We start from the raw sequence: 9763 nt of genomic DNA, 5'->3' as shown, positions 1-9763 counted from the left end.
GTGGAAAGCGCTTGAAAATGTTCCTAATGATGTGTACGCGACAATACATGGTTAACAAAAGGAAAGACATTGCTAATTGCGTTTCCGATGGCAAGCGCACCGTCAGACATGATGCACTTGACGTGAGAACCACCACCAACAAACTCCAGAAAAGTTAGCACGAAAGTTCGCACGCCTGTCTCAGTCTCCCACCGAAGAAAACCAATGGCTACAGAGAGACTGTTACGACAACAATAAGCAACTGATATAAAAAATACTTGTGTTGGTTCGTTGAGAAAGTGCTGTCAATGAGTACCAAAATCTGGAAATCGTCTGTACAGTTCGAGCATCTCTGAGGTGGGATAGACGAAGGGGGCCACTCGATGGCCTTCATCCGGCAAAAAGCGGGCACGTCCTTGTTCGTTGAACTGAGATTCCAAGTCAAGAGTGTAACCTGCAAAAAGTGCATATTTTTAGCACAAACTGGACGTACTTGGATTGTTCCGCCCAAACATGTGCCGCGCCCGGATATTTCCGACATCGCTGTTTGTGAGATATTTGCCGTTTACTGAAAATCACATCATCATCACCATCATCATCATCATCACTGTCAGCTGTAAGAACCGCGTACTCGTCGTACAGTGGTTGTAGCTGTCGCAGTTTCGTTCACCGATGGTTTGGGGGGAGGGGAAGGTGGCTGCGCGTTGCAGGCGGGAGCTGATAAATTGGTGCATAAATCCAGCATTGTCAGTGGGCTGCCAAGTGGTGAGCGGGTTGGAAAAGGAGCTATACATTGAAGGCAATAGCTTTGATGCACGAGCGCCATTGAGGGCGCGACTGGGTCATGTCTGATAATGTCTCTGGCCATTGATGTAGCCCGTCTCGGGGTCCCCATCCAGGAAGACGGCAGTGACNAGCTGAGTTTGCTGGTAGTGGCTTTCACACTTCGCTGCCAAGTCATTGTCTGGCCGCCTCTGGCTCTCTTCCACCCTTGACGTGGTTGGGCGAAAAGAGCCCTTCACATCGGTGTCCATGTACAAACGTGAGCACGATTGCTGGGGTTTGGTGTCTAGGAAGGAAGCGCCCAATTTACGCAGTGGTGCCAATATGTTTTATTGTGTGGAAGTTGCAATTTATAGCGAGGATGGCACGATTGTTTTTTTCTTGTAAGCTACGGGGTGAGTATCTGGAAGTAGTATGCCTCGCTGGACTGGTGCTGGCAAGCTTAAGTCTCAAAGAGACTTAGTCAAGCGGAGAGGATTTAGAGAAGAGGGTAAGTGCAGTTATTGAGGGGGTGTTCTAACATAGGTAGTTAATTACCATACAAGAAGTAAAACGCTACGGCGGACTAGGGTTTGAAAAATATCTTACATCTGGCCTTGAAATTCAAGTTTCTCAACCTTCATTGAAGATTCTACCCTCGAAAGGATTTCAGCAGCCATCTGGATCGCTGCAGAACAACCCAATCGACCTGTAATAGTAGGTTGCATCTATCTACCACCACTCCTCTTCTGCCTCTATTGCTGACTTGTCCAGTATTATCTCTGTGCTTGCTCTCCCTCATTCATCTAGATTCGTGTTGGGTGACTTCAAGCTGCCGTATATTACCTGGTCTTCCACTACGGGCCCTACCCGGTACACTTCGCTGCATGCCTAAATTAATGTAGAGGGTTAGTCTCAGATTGTACGTACCCCCACTCGTGGCTTACATACCCTAGACCTAATATTCTCAAAAGGGGGTCATCTGGCTGCATCTGCAGTGAATCCACGCTTCCCAGTAAGTGATCACTGCGTCGTATCTTGCAACACAACCAGTTATGGTCCTTCCCTGTTTCGCCTCCTCTCTCCAGATATTTTACAAGCTTTTTCATCCTTGCTGGCTTCTCGGGACTTGGGTGGCTTCTTTCTCTGTGACATCCACCACAATCTACTGATGGCTTTTTACCTTGTTTCTCCCTTGAAACGTTTTCATGATAAGTTACTAGAAACCTTGGATACAAAAATTGACCCAGGTAAAAGAGAATCTCATTGTGTTTTATTAATGCTTCTCATCAGAAAGCTCTCAACCTACCGAGAGTCCTTGCGGATATTTCTCAGATGCTGTGTAGAGAGCAGCGCCCTCACAGTTCCTTCTTACTCCAAATCACTCAGCTGACTGTTCAGTGAGCGTTTTACCCAAACAGCTACTCGATTGCTTGTTTGCGTTCCACCGACGACTGTCTTCTTACCGATCCTGTCAGTATTGCAGACCAGCTGGACGTTTACCTTGCTAGCTGCTATTTGCCGCTTCTATCCAAACTCAAACCCATAGTTTCTGCTGCACATTCCACAGCTCCTAACGGTCAGAGTAGCCACCCGTCTCTTAGCAACGTAACCACCTTTCTGGTTGATTTGCTGCTCTTCTTCAAACCCTTAAGGACTCCTTCGCACCGGGGCCACTGGCCTTCCACCCGGGTTCTGAGACATGGCATTCAAGATGTGGAAATTCTTGTCCTAAATCTCTTCACCCGCTCGATACCCCCCCCCCAATGGAAAAAAAACTCTATAGTCCGCACTTCAGATCCGGATCTAGACAAACTACTTCCAACTACAGAAGGATCCACCATACCCCCTTTTAGTGAGAACCCCCGGACGTCTGTTCAAAGACCCATTATCTAAGTTCTTCCCAGCTAAAATGTCATAGCTGACCGTCAGTACGGATTCCTGTCTCAGTGGTTACCAACTTCACTTCTTCGAGACCATCACATTGGCGGACGATAGCCGGCACTCCTTTGTAATAGTTTACCTGGATTTCCAAAAATACTTTGGCCAGGTACCTCCTGCATCCCTGCTATAGAAACTTAGTGCCGTTGGTATCTCCGGGTCCTTATTTCAGTTGCTCACCTCGTACCTTTCTGATAGGACACAAATTGACAACAACAGTCATCCCGACTATCAATCACTAGTTGAGTCATTCAAGGAAGCGTGTTAGGCTCTATCCCCTTCCTACGGTATATCGACGACATCTTCGGCGTTGTGTCCCATAGTAAGCCCTTCTTCCTTGCAGATGATATAAAAATCGCCTCCCCCCTCTGCAAAAATCCCTGCCTTTCACCAGATCCAACAAGACTTAGACCCGGACTTGTTGGTCAAGTGCCTCTGGCCTAAGCTTCTCTTCCGCAATTCCCACAACTTCCTGACGCTGTTCACAATTAGTGACAAACCACTAACTCATTCCGCAGAGATCAAAGACCTTGGTCTCAGATACATTTTTTACGTTTAGCTTTTCCCATCAAGTCCAGTTCCAGGTTGCCCGAGCATGTTGGCTCAGCTTTTTACTGTTGCGGTCCTTTCATCTTCGAGACACAAAGGTCGCAATTTTTAAGCTATGCGTTTGACCAATCATGGAATTTTGTCCTACATTCTCTTCCCTTTGTACCCAAGGTCGCGGACTAGCACTGGAGACATCCAAAGCTCGTTCACGAAGAAGTCATTCCCACAGTCCAGTCCTCTCTCCTACCGCTCCCTCTGCGTAATATTGGACCTTGAACCACTATGGCTCAGTCGGTTTAAGCCAACTCTAACTCTTATACACCGTCTGCCTCACCAAAATGCCTTTATAGCAGAGGCTATAACGCCCTTCGGGTGCCTAGCTGCCATCCTACCGGAAGGAAGCACGGGGGCTGGGATGCTGCCAGGGAAGCCTAGACTTCGGGTGCCTAGCTGCCATCCTACCGGAAGGAAGCACGGGGGCTGGGATGCTGCCAGGTTGCTCAAGCCTAGACAGAGGAAGTAAAGAGGCAAAGGTCGTCTTTGAACCACGGACCTTCCGGTCAGTAAATTCGTGCTAGGACCACTCGTTCTAGCCAGGTCTCGGCCCTGGATGACTGTCACCTCTGTCTACCGACTGATGACTTGTTTTACCCAACTCTAACTAACTAATATGAACCGAACTGAAATCAGATTTCCTCATTACGATACCCAAAAGATAATCAGTTTGATGATGCGCAATGAATGAAATCCTTCTATAGCTTAACAAATCACCAAAAACAATATTACGATACGTCTTTGCTCGACATAGTGGCTCACAACAACACTTCGTCGCCGTTTATCCACATGTACACGCTCTAAACATCCCCATTTCATTTCCATTACTCCAATGGTAGCTGCTATTTCATTTGCCTCCTTCGCGACATGTTTCCCAGCGACCGTTTGTTCTAAATGACAGCAGTTTTGCTGGCTCCGCTTCCCCCCTCCCCCCCCCGACCGGAAAAAATATCTGGTAGCTGAAGTGTTTTATTAACGTGCAAGCCGCAATTGTGACTGGTTGTTGGTTTTCCACTATGCAGATCTGGTAGTGTGCACGAGGGGTGAGAACCTCTTGTGGTGGTCGGGCACGCCCTGCAGGGAGGATCACTGTTGCGTTGCTTCATGGTGCGTTTGTATACCAACCAGCCTTCCAATAGCAAGTGTGCATCGCCCATCGCCGGTGATTCTGAGCCTAGACTTTAATTCAGGAAATCCATGAAAGCCACTGTTGTATGTTTTTAGCAGGTGAATTGAATTTGCTCCATGTTAAAAAAATTGGTAAAATATACGTGGGATGCCCCGATCATATTCCGCAGTGCCCACGGCCTACGTCGATGTACAAAGCTGTAGCCTCCTTCCTCTTAATTGGGGTGGCACTGCACCGAAGTCCAGTTCTTCAGCCCCCAAATGTAGTCTCATACAATAACTAAATTAATATATGTAGTGAAATCCCTAATTCTTCACTGCTAGCATTCAAGGGTAGCGCCTATGGGCTTTCTTTCGCCATGCACCACTGTTGTTGCGTTCGCTCTTACTAGTTTGTGCTTCGCATCCTAAGGGTTCCCCAACCGAATCGAAGCTGTTTGTGATCGTGCATTGGCTTTATTGTACCTCAGTGGATCTCCATGGCCAACCCAAAATCCCGCTGCCCGCAGAATCGCTCGTCCCCAGTCCGATCATCTCAAACATGACGTCCCGTACGGGGCTGTCCAGCAACCAAAGTATGTCAGAGCAACTATTCCTTTCATAATCTCATTTGTCAACCCTCACCCACTCTGTCCTTAGCCTGCAAATGAGCAAATTCTTTACCTGGCCCCAGTTACCTCTAAAGAGAGTTTGCTCTTATCAGCTGAGCCATTCATTCGGATCTAACCATCTCGGTGGACATTCATTTTGTGCTCCCCACGAGGTCAATCATTTCCTGTACGCTTCGCGTTCTGTCCAGTGGGTCAGCAAAAACTCAGTCTCCAAGGGAACGTTTACGTCCGACTACGCTCCAACAGCGACGTCAGTAAGTCTGTACGGTTTTACTGTACACCGTGATTCTGATATTCAAGCTACCATGTACCCGTAATGCGAACTTCTCCACCTCATCATCTCCACCTACGCTCTGTGTGATGCTGGCCATAAACTTGACTGTCCAAAGCCACGTAGTTTTGGCAATGGTCTTAGTTTTTAGTTCGAATCGATTGACAGATCACTGCAAGGCAGCTGTTTCACGGTTTTGCCTTCCCTGTTGTGTTGTTGACCGCCATCCTCAAATTGTAACAGTCCGATCTTCCTTAAGCTCGATGTGTTCCCGAAAAGAGGAAAATCCCAATAAATATGTTTCCCTATCCCCCATGTCCACCGCATTTTGATTACACCAGTCTAAGCATGACCTTATCTGCCTCAGATGATGCCCACCAGAATATGACCAGTTCTTCATACGAACCCTTGAGCAACGCTGCTCCAGCTACCACCTCACACATCTGCTGGTAAGTGGTTTTAACGCTCCCAAGGCCTCTATGAAACTACAGTGCATCTCGTCTAGCGGATATTTTGCATCGAGAGATGTCGCATTATCTCAGGTGGTTTTAAAATTCATCAACTTGTGTTCCAGCAACCTGTGGCGTATAGTATTCGAGTAAAGTCCACTAACAAATACGCCGCGAAATGCTTCGTCGCACTAACAGTCTGAAAGCGGTAATCTGGCAACAAACTATGAAGCTCTTGCACAAATTGATCAAAATTCTTATCTCCGTCTTACAAGTATTCTAAAGATGCTGGGCGAAAATTTCATTTTTCGGTTGTATATAAATTTCCCACAAGATTGTAATAGCTGACTCATAATCCCTAGTTTCCTTAATGAAGCAGTAAACACTAGGAGCAACGTATTTGAGCAAGGTTTATCTGGTAACTGAGGAGCAATTGACTGGAGGAAATTCGCTAAAGTACGGAACTGGTTCCCCCAGATATCTTCCGAGTCTTGAGTATTGGGATCGGTACCGAACCGTTCACGACGTAACAGTTGATCCATTGTTCGATTGAAGTTTTTGTATAAACAGTTGTTGTGTTTGACGAGGAATGGAGTGCCGCGACAATTGAGTAAGAACGAAAAAGTCTAGGGGCCAAGAAGCTAGGCTTTATTCATCGAAAACTTTGACACTGTGAGTTGAAGCTAGAAAACGTGACTTATCAATAAACGATGAAACACTTTTAAGAAAAAACAGCAAATATACAACAAGAACATCGTTTACGTAAGGTCAGTTCATCTGCAGGATTTGAAGACCGTCACCATCCAGAGGAGCCTCATGAGATTACTGTCAGCCTGATATTAAATGTCCATCCTGTTTGTGTGTGTGTACGTTTTAATGCAATTCATTATCTGAACACACTCGTCCATTCATCTGCTCCGTTTGTTTTCACGAGATAGCTCAGTGGTTTACGGTGCTAACGTACTTACGGGAGGGCCGTGGTTCGAACTCGATCCCTGCATCTCGACTGCTCCTCTCCAGACTTGAGTAGTATCTCAGCCATTGTGCACGCTTCGGGTGGCATGGCAGCTATGCATCGAAAGGGAGTTGTGACTGAATGGTCATTATGTATTGCTATTCCTGTCTCGTTTCTAGTTGCTGCACTTCCGTCTGGTAGTCGAAACCATTGGGCCGATTTGGTTTGAGATAACTATAGTGCCAGATTTCAGCCACCTCAAGATGTTGACGCTTAACTGTGTTATTCATTTGCTGGATTCGAAAGTCGGACATATTTGTTTGCCCCGTAGCTACCGACATAAACCTTCAGACCGGATCCATGGTTTTGACATCCATGATCGTTTGGCTTAAATCAAGGTTTCATTTCGGAAACTTTAACAGATGTCTTGTATTATGGTATGTGTTGAAACGTCGAAGCCATCAGCTTTCAGTCTTGTTCGTGCCTAACGTAAACCCAAACTGTTTCAAAACTGATAAAATCACACGATTGTTCGAGACTTGTTATTGAATCCAACCACCCACCGTTCTCAACAATCCAAAAATACCTGTTGGCGCCCACCATTCACCTTTACATATCCTGATACGACTTTTTAACCTTGAGTGCTTGCTTTACTGTTTAGCACATTGTCATCTATCCATTCCAATCGGGTATCACTCAGTCTTTATGCCCAGCGAACCTGAAGATTTCCTCTCTGTTTAAGGACTTGCTATCAATAAGGGTATTTTACACAATTCATGGTTCAGCGGTCAAGTTAACAGCTGTAAACCTTCGGTTTTTATGATTGGGAGGACATGAGGTTCGTCGGTGAATGCATGGTTTCAGGAACAAGTTAGTCAATCAGTTCATCGTTTTGTCGACTCTAAATGCTGAACGAACTACTGTTGTTATACAATTACGAGTCCTCTTTTGAACCTATTGTAGTGCTGCTGTAGGCACAGTTGTCTGAGCACTATTCACCGGTCAAACCGCCATCCTTCACCCCACAATGCGTGCATGTACGTTCTTCCGATAAGTGGGAGAAACTAATACTTATCATCTGATTTTGACTGATGACCCAGTTTGAACTTCCACTGCTATGGACAGTGTTGAAGAGGTTTCTGACACTGCTGCTGATTGTGAACCAATCAATTGAAATATCGTAGTGCCAAACCAAATAATTAAATCATATTGCGTAACATTTTTGTCTAAAGTGGACACCTCCACAACTTTCTTATTTGGTATGCTAGTTATGACCAGTATTCATTATAGTTTTCCTTTAATTCCCAGATTCTAACTGTCCACCCTGGAGAACATATTTACCGCTAATACTGTGTTTGAGGAGTACTTTTCGGGGGAGGATATGCCTCGCCCTGGGTTTTCTGTGGTGGAAATGTGTTTGCCATTTCATTGTGATTGTTCACACTACTTGTTTGGACTCTTGCTGTGTTGTATGCATTCAAAACATCACACCAGTCACTCTTTACTGATTGATTGTGGAGGGAGCTTTCTCGTGTCGAAGTTCGTCGCATATATCGAGAACAGGATCCCCAATCCAACAACATCCTCCGGCCTTGGATCCAAAGGGTTGCTGGAAGAGGTAGTGTATGCTGATCTTCTCTAATTTTTAATTTTCAGCTCTTGTCCCGACTTCATGTGATCCGCGTTTTCACGCATCGGGAGTTGACTTTGGCACTTTATGCAAGCAGAGATGTTCTGAGCCGCCGTCCGATTTCTTTCATTTTTTTCAACAACATTAATGCCTTTGGCGACTTGGAGAATCTCACAGCCCATCCAAAGAAAAAAGCAACTGCGGAACAAATCTTGTGGTGTGGCATGTTGCAACGCCTGCTACGTGATTTCAATTTGTTATGTATCTCTATCCGACGTTGTGTTCCGCGCTTGAACTGCCGCCAACAATCCAAAGGCTGTGATTCCGTCCAATCGAATTTTCCTGTCTCTGCATCTTTTCCCTTCTATCAGGAGTCCATGTCATCCAACTGGGTTAACTGTTTGACACATCGAATCGAAATAATTTCCTGTCAGTCACAGTATGTTTCCTATGTAAAACGCGACTCTACATTTCAGGTGGCTATAGATAAGCGCTAGATGTTGCCTTTCTCGATATTCATCCGTTCTGAGTGGTATTATTTTATTTTATTTTTATACACAAACAGATCATTATGTGACTCTCCAAAACCAAATACTATCAAATGACTCTCATTGCCTAGGTGTCCAGCACGTACACAGCGTCCGACGATGACAAAAGCACTGATTACGTCGGTCTTGACGCAGCTCGTTGAGCATGGCAATTTCAATACGGGATATTCCTCGAACCGATTTCTCTTCCAGAAGGGCTCAGCCACGCTCCAGTGGCCAGGGTGATTTCTCAAATGATGCTCTTACGAACTAACCGAAGGACATCTGGTGTTATAGGATTTATTTTAAGGAGATTACAGGATAATCTGGGGACGTAAAACGGTCGGGTACTTGCTTCAGTTTTCTTCGTGGGTCGTTACTAATCTCTAAAGCAGCTTGTAGGTGACAGGTATACGTAGGTTAGTTATTTAAGTTAGGGGCCACTTAGTTGGGGTCCGGGATACCATAGTTTTGACATGCAATATGAATCGACGAAGGAAGAGCTCACAAGGCATACTTCTTCCTACTGACCTGTTGCAGTGACAAATTTTCTCAATTACATTATCTGTTCGTTACGTTACCAATGGTGTTGTGAACCGGTTCTAACGCACCCTGTTGGCTCAGTTGCTCCCAGTGGCAACCGTCGAGCCTGGTAATACTCCCTCGTCGGGAAGCTGATGAATCCGCTGGCCGAGATCTGGTCCATCTAGAGGCTTATCCGGATGGCACATACTCTTCAGATTAGTACACTGTGTATGGCCTATTTCCGAATGTTCCCACTGAGTGACCGTGCCTCGAAACATGGTTTTCTGGGGAATGGGAAAAGTTACAGTTCGTTTTGATTTCACTTTTCTAACAAAATAACAGAAATGCGACAGTCGTGCAAGATTATAGCGGTGGGTCCTCA

The 9763-nt window shown here is 45.7% G+C and overlaps 1 protein-coding gene across 1 annotated transcript; it reads left to right on the top strand.

The window, feature by feature from the left end:
• Positions 1–8014: 8014 nt before the first annotated feature.
• Positions 8015–8826, top strand: T265_00147 (hypothetical protein; the record flags this gene model as incomplete). The annotated part of the gene is made up of 2 exons (XM_009163804.1): positions 8015–8317; positions 8356–8826. The coding sequence occupies 2 exons, from the start codon at positions 8081–8083 to the stop codon at positions 8824–8826; spliced, it is 708 nt and encodes a 235-aa protein (XP_009162068.1).
• Between the last annotated feature and the right edge of the window lie 937 nt (positions 8827–9763).

Source organism: Opisthorchis viverrini, assembly GCF_000715545.1.
Source record: "Opisthorchis viverrini unplaced genomic scaffold opera_v5_1, whole genome shotgun sequence".
NCBI classification, from domain to species: domain Eukaryota; kingdom Metazoa; phylum Platyhelminthes; class Trematoda; order Opisthorchiida; family Opisthorchiidae; genus Opisthorchis; species Opisthorchis viverrini.
Note: the sequence above shows the minus strand (reverse complement) of the source record. Positions and strands in the feature narration are given on the sequence as shown.